The 17711-nt window shown below is 34.6% G+C and overlaps 3 protein-coding genes across 3 annotated transcripts; all 3 read right to left on the bottom strand.

Moving 5' to 3' along the window:
- Positions 1-1680: 1680 nt before the first annotated feature.
- Positions 1681-2619, bottom strand: LOC122105208 (olfactory receptor-like protein OLF2). Its single transcript, XM_042676356.1, has one exon. It carries the CDS (start codon positions 2617-2619, stop codon positions 1681-1683), a length of 939 nt encoding a protein of 312 aa, XP_042532290.1.
- Positions 2620-7633: 5014 nt separating this feature from the next.
- Positions 7634-8566, bottom strand: LOC122105169 (olfactory receptor 5W2-like). The gene has a single exon (XM_042676310.1). The coding sequence runs from the start codon at positions 8564-8566 to the stop codon at positions 7634-7636; it is 933 nt and encodes a 310-aa protein (XP_042532244.1).
- Positions 8567-14252: 5686 nt separating this feature from the next.
- On the bottom strand, positions 14253-17062 carry LOC122105139 (olfactory receptor 5W2-like). Its single transcript, XM_042676278.1, has 2 exons — positions 17056-17062; positions 14253-15190 (listed from the first exon to the last, which is right to left on the bottom strand). The coding sequence occupies exons 1-2, from the start codon at positions 17060-17062 to the stop codon at positions 14253-14255; spliced, it is 945 nt and encodes a 314-aa protein (XP_042532212.1).
- Between the last annotated feature and the right edge of the window lie 649 nt (positions 17063-17711).

Raw genomic sequence — 17711 nt, 5'->3', positions numbered from 1 at the left:
TGGAGAATTAGTGTGAGCTACTGACAGAAAAACAGAGTGCAGAAAATAAGAATCACTAGTCCATCCATGTAGCTACTGTTAGATGCTACTGTTAGACCATCAACCAATCTTCTGAGCATTGCTATTTCTCCATTTGCTCCTGGTGAACACTATCTGTTATTATTCTATCTCTCATGTTAGTCTCTCTCTTAGTATGATTATCTTTGTTTGTACTCTTGTTAGGTAATGTCAGTACAACTTGCATCTTACACATGGTCTCAGGGTATTGTTTTTAGTCTCTCAGCAACTTAGGCTGCCAATAGGAGAAATGGTTCAATCAAAATATGAGTATAATAATAACAAGAAGTGTATGAACTAATGTGAATATTATAATATACTATCGCATTATAGAATATTTCAGTTACTCAAACATAAGTGATTGCCATTGTGTTTAGTTGTTTTGTTGATGTCAATTTTCCAGGTACACAGAGAACAATATAAATGAAATTCTATTGCAAATACTTTATTCAGTTTTTTCCATGGAACATACAAAATCCATATAAAATGTTTTCTTTACCATTGAAACTGTACAGTTTGAGCATTTCAGTTGCTTGTATTTTGACTATCATGCAGCAATAATATAAGAAATACAATGCAACGAACTCATCAAAGATGGTAGGATCTGTTTATTAGTGAACATTTATAAATGTCCACACCTTCCACCACCAACTTCTATTTGTACAGTTCTTCCTAGATGTAGATGGCATCATATCTGCTCTCCAGTGTGAAGGAAAGATAAGGAAGGTCTCCGGAATGCTTCTCAGTATGAAGGTTCAATTACATTGAAGCTGGTAAACATCGGATCTGGCTGAACTTATTGATTCTCTTGATCTTCTATTTCAACAGAATGGTGAGGTATTGGAGGTCCAAGAAGTTATTAATATCCTTTACTACTTGTATCTAATATTTTATTCCATTCTAGGCCAAGGTAAGAGACAAATTTCATTCAAGATAAACCTATCATTATGAAACTAAGAGAAGAGAGTTATGTTGTTGGTTTTTATTCTGTTAAATTTACAGATCCTCCCTATAACCTTAGATTGGTAAGGGCTGCTACTTTGTTTACTCAATAACCACTCTGAATGACATGCTGGATTTGAAGATTGTAAGGAACCCAAAAATCATTTCAACAAGGCAAGAAGGATCATTACATTTATAGATTGAGAGTACACCTTAGGAGACTCCTTGTTAATTCTTACATATTTGCTGCTTGTTCATTCTGGACATGCATAAGCTGGTATTATTGTATAAGGAAGGAATCAAGAATTAGCTTTGCTTTTAAAAATTAGCTTCTTCTACAATAAACAGGTTAACTAAATCCATGCTCCCTGAAGAATAAATAAGTGTAAGTTGAGTGCAAAGCACTTGCTATAGCTCATTGTTTGTCACTGGGATTTAATAATCCATGAAAGAAGGGAAGCAGAGGAGGATACTCTGAAAAAGTGTAAAAAGAAGCTCTTTCTAATGTCGTTGTTTCTTTAGAAGAAATATTAAGACCAGTAACTGCTGTTCCATTCACCAAATTTAGGCACACTAAAAATGGATGGGAAACATCTAGAAGGTTGAATAGGTGAGAACCTATTTCAAAATACCGAATTTATTCTCAGATATCTGCCATCCCTTTGGGATAGAAAAAAAACTTTACCTGGGACACCATTTACTGCTGATTGCTTTTCTGAAAGCTCCTTTAACATCCTTATTTCGTAAGCTATAGATCAGTGGGTTTAACATAGGGATCATTACAGTATAGAAAACAGATGCCATTTTGTCTGTATCCATTGAGTAACTTGAGCTAGGTCGGAAATACATGAATAGGAGTGTGCCGTGAAATATAGCCACCGCTATTAGGTGTGAGGCACAGGTAGAGAAGGCTTTGTGTCTGCCCTGGGGTGACTTCATCTTAAAGATGGTAGCTAGGATATAGATGTAGGAGAAGAGGACAGTGACGATACTGCATCCCACAACACAGCCAATGAATGTGAACATCACTATCTCATTGATGGAGGTATCTGAGCAGGAGAGAGCTAGCAAGGGTGGGATGTCACAGAAGAAGTGGTTGATCACATTGGACTTACAGAAGGACAATCGAAATGTGCAGCAAGTGTGGATGGCTGAATCCACCAGGCCTACACCATAAGCAACAGCTACCAGCTGGGTGCAGATCCTTCTGGACATTGTAATTGTATATCGAAGTAGATTGCAAATGGCAGCATATCGATCATAGGCCATGACAGCTAACATGAGACATTCTACATCTGCAAAGGCTCCAAAAAAGTACATCTGAAAGGCACATAAATTATATGGTATCCTCTTTTGCTCAGATAAGAAATCAACCATCATCTTGGGAGAAACAGTGGAGGAATAGCACACATCAGAGAAAGACAGGTTGCTCAGGAAATAATACATAGGTGTGTGAAGTCTGGAGTCCGTGTGAATCAGCAGGATCATCCCTAGATTGGCAATCACAGTGATACCATAAACAAGGAGAAAAAACACAAAGAGCCCTTGCTGAACATCCTGTCTCTCAGAAAGCCCTAAGAATACAAAGTCCATAAACAAAGTATAATTCTCAATGATCATGGCTGAGATATGGAATTGCCTGGATGTGAAACAAGAAAAGCGAAATAGAGGGTTAAATTTTATTCAATTCATAGTTGAATTCAGGTCTTTTTTTTTTTTACCTGTGCTATTTTTAAGATGGAGAATACTGCCATTGTTTAAAGCAAATTATTCCTACTGTAAATATACCACATGTAATATTAATACATATGATGAAATGGATATTTCTTAGTTTCCTTAGTGCTGGACAGATGTTTTAGCCTACATTAAATCAACCTTGTTATTGCTATTCCTATGCAAAATTGGAGCCCTGACGATTTTGCTATTTATTTTGATTTTTGGATGCACTCAGAGGTCAAGGAAATAGCTCTTACAGTTAGTTGTGTCAAATAACTTAGGTCTTCAGACAAGTTTCTTGCTTTTTATTTTCCATTTTGCAGACTTGTTTGTTTACCTAGTAATAGAGATTCGTGGTCTAAAAAAAAGTACCAATAATCAATCTCTTGCTAATTCCCTCCCCATCTAAAAATAATGAAGTAGACAAGCTTAGCTATACTCTGCTCTCACACTCATATAAAGCATGGTTTGCCCCTGTAAGGCATCCATGAGCTCCGCAAGGCTGGGGAGAGGATCACCTGTGATGCAGAACCCATTGTAACGAAAAAGTTAGTACTGGCTGGAGATGGAAGTAGAAGAGTATGCAGTACTAACAAACACAGATATACAGACAAGATTATGCCAGAACTTACCATGTCCATGTGACTGTCTGAAAGACACACACACACACACACACACACACACACGCACGCACGCACACACATGCTCATATATTATACATGTGTCCCTCAGATCTGTGGATTTATGAAAAATGTAGAGAAGAAAGATAAGAAAGGAAAGAATAAAAATCAGGTTAGCAATATAGTGATCAAAGTACAGGTCTTCCAAACTTTGAGTAAATGTATTTAAATAGTTCTCCAACTCTGCAAATATAACATTTTCTTAAACAATCTAGGATTCTTTTTAAAACTACATAAAATTTCAGGTAAATTAAATGATCTTTAACCACCTCATGAAGACGTATTATCATTTACTATAATCCATTCTATTTTAATTACAATTTCAAAACTAAGTGAAGTAATTAAAATTAATGAACAGACTGTATTTTATAATGTCATGTAACGTTAACTTATCAATTTTGAAAGCCTTTTATTGTAAACCCATACAGATGGGTTATGTAAGTCAGGTAATGAATACATTTCTAATGAAAGCATACCAGTAAGAAACAGGTAACACCAATCAGAAAAATAGAGTAAATTATCAGTACCTTATCTGGAAGTCAAGATAGTTTTATCTGAAGCAGCTCTCTTTCTATGTGAAGGTTCAGCTTTGTTGCCTGAATCACCTGGTTTATATCTATCTGTATGCCTGGTCCCTGGTGGTTGAACAAATAACCTCTCAGGAATAAATAACAGATATAATTACATGGCTTAATATCTGGTATTTCCTACCAGTATGGGGGTTGAGAGTGAAATAAAGACCTTTTAATTTCATTTTATATTCATGCACAGTCTAATTGCCCCAAACACATCACACTTGCATAATTTAGAAAATTACTCCAGTTTCCTGTATCCATTAATATCATTTTGCAAGTCCCTAAGTAGGCATATGTTTGTTTATGGTTTTAATGACAGGGTCTCTCAATCTTCTTATCTTAGCCTCTCTCATGTTGAGATTAGAGTATTTTATTTTAAAGAAATAAAGTATGAAACTTATAGGTACATTCCCTAAAATAAAAAAGAACACTAATTTTTGTTACGATAACAAAAATGAACAATTTTTCAATTGCACAGGAAAAACTAGATTTTATTCTCATTGAAAACTTTTCATTTCATCCATAATTTGCATATAAATAAATACAGTGACTAGAAACAAAGGCAGTAAGGTCCTATTTATTGTATTTATGCATTTACCCTTTAGTAATGTCCTTTTGAGTCCTAATCCATTTTTCATACAGCAAAATGACTGGTTGTAAGTAAAAACATGCAAACTCAAGTGTTTCTTTGAAGAAACAGCCCACATGCTTTGATCAGAATGCATTGTACTCATAGTGACTCATAGTGAATTTCTTGAGTTTGTACACTTGTATTTGTAAACCAAAGCCAAATCTCAACCAGAATGGCAAGTTGGAAAAATTGCACATCGTATTGTCAGTTAATTTCTTTTAGGCCAACCTAGCATTCAAGTACTATTAATGTCAGTATTAGTAGAAAGTGAATTAAGGCCATTGCAATGCAGACTCACAAAAAGAGAAAAGGAAAAACAATTGCTCCTTGAAATTATTAAAATTGATAGCCTGGGATCTTTAAAGATGGAAATCTGTAATTTTATTGTATGTCAATCTTCGTGGTACTATTACCAGACTAACATCTTATGCAATAGTTGTTATCTGTTGATTGATATTTCAACAAAATATACAATGATCATATATATCAGCTATTTGCATTGAGTCTAATGTCATTGAACCACTGTAATAATACCATATATAAAAACATGTGCAAGAAAAAAATCTTTAAGAAGGGAGAAAAATGCATCAGTTTATGCACCTCAAAACTATATATATAGAGAGAGATTCATATCTTCTAATACTCTAAATTTCTATTTTCTAATACTTTAATTGGAGTACAAGTCATCGGTGTTGCAGGTTTCAGTATTATTTGTTGTGACAAGGGTTTTCCCTATGTTTCGACAAAGTTGGAATATTCACTGAAACAGAAATACTTTACCTTGGGAAAAGTAAAATTTATTGAGACTTTTAATAGCTTTGATAATCCATCATTGCTTTGGTATAAGTAAAATATTTATACCAAACATTCCCAAATATTCATCTAGGAAAATAAATATTGACATATTTCTACCAGGTTAAATGAAAAATTGTGTTTTGCAAGAGCTTTATTAATTCTCTGATGTAAATTTGGATAAGGAAGAGCTGGTTTTGTGCACCTTTTTATATTACTGCTGAAAGCCACTGGTTTCCAAACCTTCAAGGGCTTTTCTGTCTCTGGGATGCCTCATTTCCACAAGTTACCCTATGTTTAAGTAGTATACAAATTTTAACTTGAAATTATTCGTGTGCCCAGAGTCTGGACCAAAAGTAAAATATAAAGAGCATTTCAGAGATTGCACCTGAGCATTAACATAAACTCACACATATTGCGATTGGTTAGTTACAGAGCCAAAATCTACATAGAAGTGAAATCACTCCATTTGTATTCTTCTATGTCTATCACTATTTTTCTTATGTGAGATTCTAACATCCTATTGAATGTGATCATAGTTTTATCATTTTTATGGCTATGTAGCATGCTGATAAGCAAGCATACCATTTGCTCTTTAATAAAATTCAAATAATTTTGTTGTGATCATATTGCAAGCTTTTGGCTTGGGGCAAAAATTAAGGAATGAAACCTTGGGTTCACAAGATACACACAAACCACATAAAAACATTTATCCATACACACATTTATGCATATAATTACATGGCAATATAATAGACAAATAGACAATGATATAGTACATATAATAGATAATCTCAATAATAGCAAGTATCAATATAAAGGATGTAAGATATAATAAAGAGTATATACAAATTACCATGACAGTATAATCAAAAGATGGCAATTGGAAAAGGGTCTCATAGACTGTGTGATGGGATTCCCCCCTTTTTAAAATAGGTGTGAATTCCTTTATACAGTGATGATGTAAAGATACACTGATTCCTGGCCCATATAATATTTGCAGATAGTTAAGAAGTCCAGAGTGATTAAACATTGCCATTTATCACTTTAGTAAAGCTACTCTCACCTATGAGGTCATTGACCATTATCACCCTATCTAACCAATGTATTTATTCAGCTATCAGCAGTAAAGAACACTCTGTTCACGATAGATAGATAGATAGATAGATAGATAGATAGATAGATAGATAGACAGACAGATAGACATAGATATATAGATTTATAGATGTTTAAAAGTGTGGGATTTTAGGAAACTGTAAAACAATTGCATGCAGTAATTTATTTTGAAACACTGATTACTAAAGTAAAATATTTGAGACAATTTAAAATAAATTGAAACAACAGTAAATGAGTGTGTGTATAAATATATATGTATGTATATATTCCTATTATGTAGTCATTTTTCTCAATCTTTGTGGAGCCTTTTTCACACCCTAATTATGTAAGCTATAAATCATTACATTCAGTCTGGAAATAAAAAGAGTATATAACAATGTTTTCTTGTTCTGAACAGTAGGAAGAACTTGGCCAAAATGCATAAATAATATAGTTCTTTAAAAACTTGCAACCAGAGTTTAGTGAGAGTCAAAAGTTGGAGAAAGTTGAAATAACAATAAGAGACAAGAGCTCCTGGAATGTTACTTGAACCAAGAAAATGAAATTTAGCAAATAACTAACTCACTGACTTGTGAACTTAAGCAAGACAAATCACAAGGCTTTCACAGAGGAGATGATGAATCACATTAGACCCACAGAAGCAAAAAGGAAGCCAATGTCACAGTATCAAGGATCTGGTGGTCCAGCTTGTAGGCAGAAGTATACTATACAGGAAATATACATAGAGGAAGCAAAGGCTATCACTGCCATTGACAACCACTCAACATCTTTAAATATGCAGAAGATGTCTATGTATAGAACAAAACAAAATAAAAGGTTTTGATTTGTTCTTACCAAGTACATCTAACAGCATCTCTGGGACCAAATGTAGTGGAAGAACAGGTATCTGAGAAAGAGATAGGGCTGAAAAAAATATTCACTCTTCAATATTTGATATTTGGTTGGGTTATTAAGAGTCACTGGATATTTAACAAATAATATAGTTATAATGTTGGGGTCTTCTTATTCTAGCACATATTATATCAGATAGTTTAAAAGATGTGACATAAGAGTCACCTGTGCCATAAAATTTTGCAAAAACAATCACCAACATAAATATCCATGATGGGCACATAACATTTATTTTAAAACCACTTTTTATTCTTCAGCTTTCCCAGGGCCTCTTTCACATCCTTGTTCCTTAGGCTATAAATCAGAGGGTTCAGCATGGGAATCACAAGGATATAAAACAAAGACGTCATTTTGTCTTGGTCCAGGGAGTAAGAAGTACTAGGCCGGAAATACATGAACAGCATAGTCCCCTGGAAAATTGCCACTGCGGTTAAGTGAGAGGCGCAGGTGGAGAAAGCTTTGAACCTGCCCTCAGCAGAGTGGATCTTCAAGACTGATGAGATGATGTAACAGTAAGAGACAAGCACTCCTGAAATGGTGCTTAGTTCAATGAAACCAAAAAGCGAGAATAAAACCAGTTCATTGACTTGCGTATCAGAACAGGAAAGGAGTAAAAGTGGAGGTAAATCACAGAAGAAGTGATTAATCACATTAGAACCACAGAAACAGAGACGGAATGCCAGCACTGTGTGTATCAATCCGTCTGTTGTGCCCACCACATAGACTCCAACCAGAAGTCGGGAGCGCACCTTGCTGGACATTTCTACTGCATACAGCAGGGGGTTGCTGATGGCCTTGTAGCGGTCAAAGGCCATCACTGCCAGCAGCATGCACTCGGCATCTATAAAGATACAGACAAGCAGGAACTGCAGGGCACAGCCAACAAATGGAATTGAGGTGTTTTTCACAAGCAGGTCCATCAGCATCTTGGGTCCAACGGCAGAGGAATAGCAGAGGTCAGAGAAAGAGAGGTGGCTGAGGAAAATGTACATAGGTGTGCGAAGTTGGGAGTCCATCCTGATTAAGGTGATCATGCCAAGGTTTGTCAAGAGAGTGAGGAAGTAAACCAGGAAAAACACAGCGAAGAGAACCAGTTTCATGCCAGGGTGACTGGTGATTCCCAGGAGAAGGAATTCACGTAAATAGGTGCAATTGCCACTCTCCATTCTGCTTCCTTCTAGGTCTGATGGTTTACACGCTCACCCAAACAACGATAGATTGCTAGGCACAGAAAAATCCTCACTCATGAATCGGAACCTAATTGCATTCTGTAAATTGCTTGTTTGTACACTAAAAAAAAAGCCTTACCAAAGACCACTGTTCCTTTGAACAGAGACTTGTGGAAGAAGAATAGTTTGGAAGGGGACTGAAGGAAGGAAGGTTCGGTGACTCTGACAAAGATGTATTGTACACTTCGTAAATGGACAAGTTAAGCTGTAATCTCCTTGTACATCTACATTAAGATAAAAATCAAGTAACAACTAAAAGTAAAATAGACACCACAATGTCAATTATTTCTCCTGTAGGAGGGAAGGTGACTGGAGAGGGTAAAGAAAAAAAAGAGTATGGTCCAAATGCTTCCTCTGTGTGTGAAAATTAAACAATGAAGCTTGCTGTAATTGGTTTAAGAAAGGAGGAGGAAAGGAAGGCGTCAAAGAAAGTGCATTTTATGCATGTATGGCCATGCCAATATAAAACCCATTTGCCAAATTAATTGATATTAATAAAATGTGAAAAAGAGGTTTTATAAATCAACAAAACTCTAATGCATAAAGTTGATTTTTCTCTGAACTGAAATGTGTGCATTATCCTTAAATACGTGATTTTTAATATCTCCATGACTGATGATACTTATTTTGTATGTATTTTTTATTGTAAACATATTATACACAGGGGTTACAGTTACTTGAGTAAGGTAAAGAGTACATTTCTTATTGAGCATTGTTACCACCTCCCCAGCTGACTGATGATATTTAATCTGTACCATTGATATTTAGGTAGATGAGCTCCAGATCCCAAACTGTAAGTAGGGAATGTCAGATTTAAGACAGGATTTCATATCCTTACCAAAAATAAAATCTTTGTTACATAATTTGTTGTTCTTACACCATATTCCCTGGGTTATTCAATATGTATTTTAAAACAAGTTTATAACTTACCTTCACTTACCTATCAGTTAATAAATGAAAATTATTATAGTCCACTTCTTGGAGTGCTCCTAGGGATTACTGCAAAACAAAACGTGTTTTATTGAGCCATTCTATCAGCCATCGTCGAAAGCATAAAAAGTAGGAAAACAGATTAAAACAAATACATTTGCATATTCCTGACTCGAATGTTTTACTTAACTGAAAAAGGAAAAGATGGTAAATATTTTGGAGCTATTTTGTCTTTTTGTTCTTGTGTTTCCTTCCTGTGTGTCATGCTGGGAATCTATGTGTCACTTTGTTTTTGTTAGAAAACTGGACTGCATTTTGTGATTATCCCTGAAGACTGGGAATGCCCCTGGTCATCTATTATTACAATAAATATGATTTGTACTCTATGTGACAGGAAATGATATATATCAGCTTCTGCAACATGTGATATCTATTGTACATACATTTTAAAAAAGCAATTATATTTGCAGATAATGCATAGATAATAGTTATTTTAAAAGGAGTTGTTTGTTTTAGATTTTATTAAAATAAAAATAATGATATAGTTACAATCCCTATACAAAGAAAAAGGCATTCAAATTCAGACAGTTTAAAGGAAAGGATCACTGATAACCAGGGAATATCAGATATAGCAAACTAAGTAGTCAGGAGTAAGCTATTAATTTATTCCTTCTTCAACTTGATTTCTCAGATTTCAAAGAGGCAATGTAACATTTTGTTTTTTGTCATTCTTTGCTTACAGCTCTTCTGAATCTTACCTGACACAATACCTTTGTCCATCCTTGGTGAATGAACAAACATAGGTCACATTTATTTTAAAATGATGCCTATTGGGACTTAAATTTTTTAAGCATCTACATTCCCTCTTTTCTATAAACACAACTAATTAGTTTCAACTTCCCTCAGGCTTTGTTGTTACCGAAATGTGATTACATTTCTCTTGTGAATACTAGAGCATCTTCAGCAAATATTAATCTTTCTTTTTATTATTTTTGGTACCATTCCTGGGGATTAAACTCAGGACTGGGCACTGTCTCTCAGCTTTTATGCTCCAGGCTAGAACTCTACCACTTAACCCATAATTCTACTTCTATATTTTGGATTATTAACTCTAGATAAGAGTTTCATGGACTTCCTGCCTGGGCTGGCATTTAACTGAACATCACAGTTTCTAGAGAAGCTAGGATTACAGATGTTAACCACTGGTGTAGAACTAATCTGTAGTTGTTATTGTCTTCAAATGGATCTATACCAAAGTGAAAGCAGTGTCTTTTTTTTTAAATCTATCTATCTATCTATCTATCTATCTATCTATCTATCTATCTATCTATCTATCTATCTATCTATCTATCTATCATCTATCTATCTATCTATCACCTATCTATTAATCTATCTATGCCAGTTATTGGTGCTTGAACCCAGGGCCTACCAACACTGCTTAGATGTTGGCACCCTACCACACCCAAACAACAGTTCTACTTTTGACTTTTTTGATTGTTAGAGATCAGACTCACAGATTTTTCTACCCAAGCTGGCTTCAAATCATGATCCTCAAATTTCAACCCCCTGATTATATAGGAGTAAAGGCATGAACCACCACAACCTGCCTACAAGTCAATTTTATAGCGTAAAATATTAATTTACACTACTAAGTATACAATTCTTGTCCAACTGAAATACATTGAATGTAATGTAACTCAAATAACCCTCCTATCCACCATTCCCACTATTTTATATCATTCATCCTTTTTTCTACTTTTGAAGCACTTTCCTTCACTTCTCTAACAGTTAATACGTTTACTTGCAGTGCTAGGAATTAAACCTAGGTCCTTATGGAAAGTAGACAAGTAATTTATCATAGACCTATATTTCCAGCCTCTCTATATTACATATCTATCCATGCATATGGTTCATAGTCCATGAAATTCTAACATTTAAAGCTAAGGCTTTTTTACTTTTAGTATAAGAACTACACAGAGAAGCCTTTTCCATTGGTTGCATCCAGAACCCTTCTGTTCATCTAAATTAGAAATATATTCTCACAGGTGGACACTATCTCTGTCCATTGCTCCCCAGTCCCTGGCAAACACTACTTTCTCCTAATTTATTTATCTGTTCTATGTATCAAATATAAACAGAATCATGTGATATGTAAAATTTTGTGCTTATATTTCCATTGGCATATATTTTCCAGGTCCATACATCATGTTTTAGAATTCCTTTCCTTTTTTTTGCTTTGAGTATTTTTGTTTTATGAATATCACAGTATTCTCATTTGTCATTTGATGAGCATCAATGTGATATTAGCTTTTTTGGCTTGTGGGAGTCAAAATGTTGGGGATGTTCTTGACTAGATGACAACTTTCTCACACAGCACTGAATTGTTCTCTCCCCACCCCCAGCTTCCCTCCGCATTACACATGGGGTCCATGTCAGACTCTTTGCACTTAGCTCTCATATTTTTAGTTATTATTAATTTATTCATACAGGATTTTTAAAATTGTATTCAAGATATATTTGATGATTTTTTTTGTGTCTCTATACTCTCTGCTTAATCTAAATCAATAGGCCAAGTAATTGCTCAGTAAATCAGATCCCTGGATAGCCTCTTCATAGTAGATACTAGTGAGCCAATAGTGGACATTTACATTTGATTTAGACATGTATTTTTTGTAACAGGATGATTTGTTTAACTTTGTAGATATATATATACATATATAATTATATTTATAAAAGAGCCAAGTGCTACATTTTACTAAAGATAATTTTATTTGCCACTATCTATAATTCTTAGCAAAAGTGAGAATTATTAGAAGGCTAAATTTTACATATTCAGCAAGTAACAAGGAAATTCTCCATGTTCCTTGAATCTTGACCTAGTAATATGATATTTCTTTTGACAGAACTACTATCAAAGGACCCAGCACCAGCTATGCTTTAGAATTACTACCTCCTTTTGTTGAAATGACGGCATCGTAACATAATTGTCCTTCTTTCCTCTTTATGACTTTTGGTTATCTGAGATGCAAGCCTAATTTCCTGCTAATTTCCTTTTTTAAATTTAATTTTATTTTGTTGTAATGTTGATGGACAGAGGGGTTACAGTCACACAAGTAGAGTACTACGTACATTTCTTGTCCAACGTTGTTACTCCCGCCCATGTTTTTCTCCCATTTTCCTTTCCAGCCCCTTATACTGCTCCCACCCCCCAGGTTGTAAAGTTCATGAGTATCACTGGTACATTGTTTCACCCTTTGTCCTTTGTTTCACCATTTTGTTATTTCCTTCCCCTCCCCAAATCAGATGAAGGTAAATACAAGACACAGGGTACCAAAATCAAACACCTGACTACAGGGTATATTCCCATGGAATATTTTATTCCCTCCCTCTTTCTAATGTTAGTCTAAGTGTATCTTTTAAGGTGAGGTGAAATTAGCTTGAAAAACACAGAACTGAATACAGATTTTTAATCAATTCTCTTAATTACATAATCTATTCCATTTACATTTAAGATATTGATATATAATTTCTTACTACATAATTCTGATTATATACTATATAATATCTTGTTAACATGAAACATCTTTCTTTCCTTTTTCTGTTCTCCTTCCTTTTTCCTTTATATCTTTCTTTGTTTTCTTTCTTTTCTTTTCTGTCTGTCTGTCTGGTTCATTTCTTTGTTCCTTAAAATTTACTATATTATTGTACATTCATACCTTGCTAGCTTTTTATATTATAGATCTTTTGATACCAGGCCTAGAAAAAAATCTGTTGACTATTAAAAACATTATAAAAGTGATAGCCACAGGGCAAATTTATTAAAAAAAGTGGAGAAACAATTGAAAGTAGATGAAACAAAATATTCTTCAAAGAACATAGGTCTCATGGTTTCCCTTATTTGCAATTACTAGTATATGTCTGAGACAAACAGAAACAGTCAGATAAGTTGATGTTAGGCTAAATGAACCCCAAGATAAGAATTCAAATGTTTTTTCTTTCTTGTGATTATTTCCAACGTATTTATAAGATTATTTCTTTGTTGCTTTGTATGTCCCTCCCCCATGGTATAACACTTGCTTTCACTGTATTTGATGTTGGTATAATTTGTGGAGGGGAAGGGAAAAAACAAATCCTTTAACTAGGGATATAGGTGGATCCATTACAATAATGAGATGTACAAGATGTTATGTTGAAAAACGAACTTTACAACTTTGGCTGGGGGAGGGGGCAAGAGGAGGGGCAGATGGGAAGGGATAGGAAGGGGAAACCAAGCAGGAGGCAACAATGCTTGATAAGAAATGTACTCAATACCTTGCCAATGTAATTGTATCCCCTCTGTATGGTATTTTCACAATAAAAAAAAAGTTAAAAAAAAAGAAATGTACTCATTACCTTGCCCATGTAATTGTAACCCCTTTGTATGGTGTTTTCACAAAAATAAATAAATAAATACATAAAATATTCTTCAGAGGCACAAATCTCCACCTACACTTTAAAGTTTTGATATTCCATTTTACATTTCCCTTTATTTCTCATATCTTAACATAATCTATCTAAATATTGTTATTTGAAAATTGTGAATATGTGTTTCATATTTTACATATTTTGTATAGTTTTGTTTCTCATGCATTACATCATACAGCTTTATGTAGGTAAAATCACGGCATTTCTGCAGGTGTCTATATTTAACTATTTAAAACCATCTTCTATTTTTAATTTTTTCTAGGGCCTGTTTCACATCCTTGTTCCGAAGGCTATAAATCAGAGGGTTCAACATAGGTATTACAAGAGTATAAAATAGAGAGGTCATTTTGTCTTGATCTAGAGAGTAGGAAGAACTCGGTCGAAAATATGTGAAGAGTAGAGTTCCTTGGAAAATCGCCACTGCGGTCAAATGGGAGGTACAGGTAGAGAAAGCTTTGAACCTGCCCTCAGCAGAGCGGATCTTCAAGACTGACAAGATGATGTAAAAATAGGAGATAAGAACTCCTGAAATGGTACTCAGTTCAAGGAAACCATAAATGGTGAATAATATCAGCACATTGACTTCAATGTCAGAACAAGAGAGGAGGTAAAGTGGAGGCAAATCACAGAAGAAATGATTGATCTCATTAGATCCACAGAAACATAAGCGGAATGCCAGTGTGGTGTGGATCAGGGCATCTGCCATACCCACCAGGTAAACTCCAGCCACTAGGAGAGTGCACACCCTACTGGACATGTTCACCATGTAGAGCAGAGGGTTGCTGATGGCCTTGTACCGGTCGAAAGCCATCACTGCCAGCAGCACACACTCCAAATCCGCAAAGGTACAGGAGATGAAGAATTGCAGAGCACAGCCAAAGAAAGGAATTGATTTGTTCTTGCCAAATATGTCCACCAGCATCTTGGGCCCAATGGCCGTGGAGTAGCAGAGGTCACAGAAAGAGAGGTGGCTGAGGAAGAAATACATGGGTGTGTGAAGCTGGGAGTCCACTCGGATCAAAATGATCATCCCGAGGTTTCCAAGCAGGTTGATGAGATAAACTAGTAGAAAAATGGCAAATAGGGGCGCCCTCATCTTAGGGTTGTTCGTAATTCCCATGAAAATAAATTCAGTCTGCATGGAGCAATTTCCCTTGTCCATTCTTCCTTTGTCTTCCTTAGACTTTTGAGAAAAATCATAGGAAAGAATGATAGAGAGGCACTTCGCTATTCTGACTATCAGCAGTATAATTTTAAGGCAGAATAAAATTTATTTAGAGTAATATGTATTGCATGAAAATTCCCTAGTTGCCTATGCTTAGGAACCAAGTGAAATATTTGTTATCTGGGCCCAGAAAGATGGTAGATTAGATTTGATGACAAAGAATGGTGGTATTGTATTTTTTAAGTAATGGATAATTTAAAAAATAGATTCCTTTAATGGGCGTGCAATTGTTTAAATATACTAGAAGCCACTGAATTATTAAAATAAAAGAAAATTGCCTACTCATATATAATTTATGAAAAACCATGCTTCACCTCAAAATAACGAATGATTGACATCTGAGCTAAGTGAGAAACTTTGATGTAAAGCTACATGTCATTCTTTAGATATTCAAATCATGTAAGTCTTAATTTTCAAGGTCCAAGGTTCTTACTTTTCTTACCTTTACAGGGAAATTTGAATGTACAGAGTCTCACTTGCTCTTCAGAATATTATGGAACAAATACAGATGATAGATTCATAGGCTGAAAGTTACAGGAATGTGCCTTTCTGTACACAAATAATATTTAGTTATTATATTTCTGAAAAAGCATGACTGGGACAGAACTTCTGCGTTTATCCTAACAGTGATCACCAAATGATAGTAAGATATTCACAAAAAGAGTATCAAGTTAGTTTTAGAAATACAGATCACGATTCCCAATTAATAAAAGTGCTGTTACTTTTCTCAGTCCATGGGTCTTTGGTATTTAATGAGACAGGAAATAAGTTACATGTACTTTTTCTTTAAAAATCTTTTATAGCTCTGCCACCATAATCCTTACCTATTTGTAACGGATGTCTGTACCAAAGGTTGAATCTTCTGGCCAATGAAGTATGCTAAAAACAAAACAACATCAACAAAATTTAACCCATACATTTGTCTTGCATTGAATTTAGATTGTCTCCATAACTAATACATATGTGAGACAAGCAGAAAAGGTCAGATAAGATGATGTTAAGCGAAATGAACCCCAAAATAAGGATACAAGTGGTTTTAACTTTCTTGCTATTGTTTCTATAAGGTACCATGTGATTTTTTGGTGCTTTGTATGTCCTTCCCCGACATTATAACCCCTGTTTTCACTCTATTTGATGTTGGTATAATTTGGGAACAAAAATTTAAACAAATTGTTTAAATAGGGATACAGGTTAACCCATTGCAACACTGAGATGTACAAGACATTATGTGGAAAAACAAACTTTACAATATAGGAGGGTTGTGGAGGGGGAGGGAGGAATGTAGTTGTACAGATGGGAGGGAAGGGATGGTAGGGGAAAAACAAAAGGAGGCAACAATGCTTGATAAGAAATGTACTCATTGCCTTGCTCATGGGATTGTAACCCCTCTGCATGGTACTTTCACAATAAAAAACTTATAAAAACAACAAAAAAAGAAACGCCAAAAAATTGAGTTCTGATGAAAGCCAATGAACTTTCTGAATATGTGTTTTCTCCTTCTTGTATATGTGTGAATTTGTGTGCATGTTGCATGTATGTGTAGGCATGCATGGCTATTGGTTCAAATGACAACTAGAATGTTTGTGGGATTTTACATTGAGTTAGTGTAGTGTGTTTCTCACAAGGAGATTTATTAACATACATTATTATCTACAATATGGTCATTGAATATTTTGTAATAATACTTTCAATCCCTTAAATTTATAAATATACAGGATTAATGTAAAACAGTAAAGGCTTTCCTATATAACTAGTCTAGCGTAGAATATTAAAATGTTATGCTAGAGATAATAGTAGGTTCTGTCACTCTGCATCCAAGTGTCATTTTTAGTCATGATACACAGAAATATATTTCACTGGTTGTCTAGGTAGGCATATAGATATCATTGATAACTTTTTCTTTTTTTTCTGTAAAGATATATTTTTATATTTTTCCCTGTGATTTTTAATCTGGAGATTCAGTAACCTACCTGACATAAGTTCTTCAGTGATGACTTAATACTATAGTGCTAGCATTTTATTTTTTACAAATATCCTTTGGGAGTTTTATTTTGAAGTAATTTCCCTCAGGAGTTTTGTGAGAATAATTATATTTCTGGGCTTGAATTTCCTCTTGTGAAAATCTCATAACTTTAATAAATTATTTTACTATAACTGTTGCTGGAAGATTGCTGGAATAAAAGTTTAATATATTTGTTGAGTTACAGTTTAATCTCCTTTCTTCAAAGTAGAAGTCCAATTTTCTATTTTTCTTTTGCCTCATTTTTGTAAGAGAATATCATTTAAATTCTACAAAAGTGATCTATACAACTGGGAATGGGGAGCCTTGAACCTTGAAATTTAATACTTGTATGATGTGAATACCTCATTAGGGAGGGGGTAACAAGTTCAACAAGAAATGAACTCATTGCCTTACTTATGTAACTGGACCACTTTGTACATCACCTTCACAGTAAAATTAAA

This window comes from Dipodomys spectabilis, unplaced genomic scaffold (genome assembly GCF_019054845.1).
Source record: "Dipodomys spectabilis isolate Male_0828 unplaced genomic scaffold, ASM1905484v1 ptg000030l, whole genome shotgun sequence".
Lineage (NCBI taxonomy): Eukaryota > Metazoa > Chordata > Mammalia > Rodentia > Heteromyidae > Dipodomys > Dipodomys spectabilis.
This window is presented reverse-complemented; position numbering and strand designations above follow the sequence as displayed.

Coding starts and splice junctions, on each gene's coding strand:
- LOC122105208 (XM_042676356.1), bottom strand. CDS start 2,619: ATGATCATTGAGAATTATACTTTGTTTATGGACTTTGTATTCTTAGGG.
- LOC122105169 (XM_042676310.1), bottom strand. CDS start 8,566: ATGGAGAGTGGCAATTGCACCTATTTACGTGAATTCCTTCTCCTGGGA.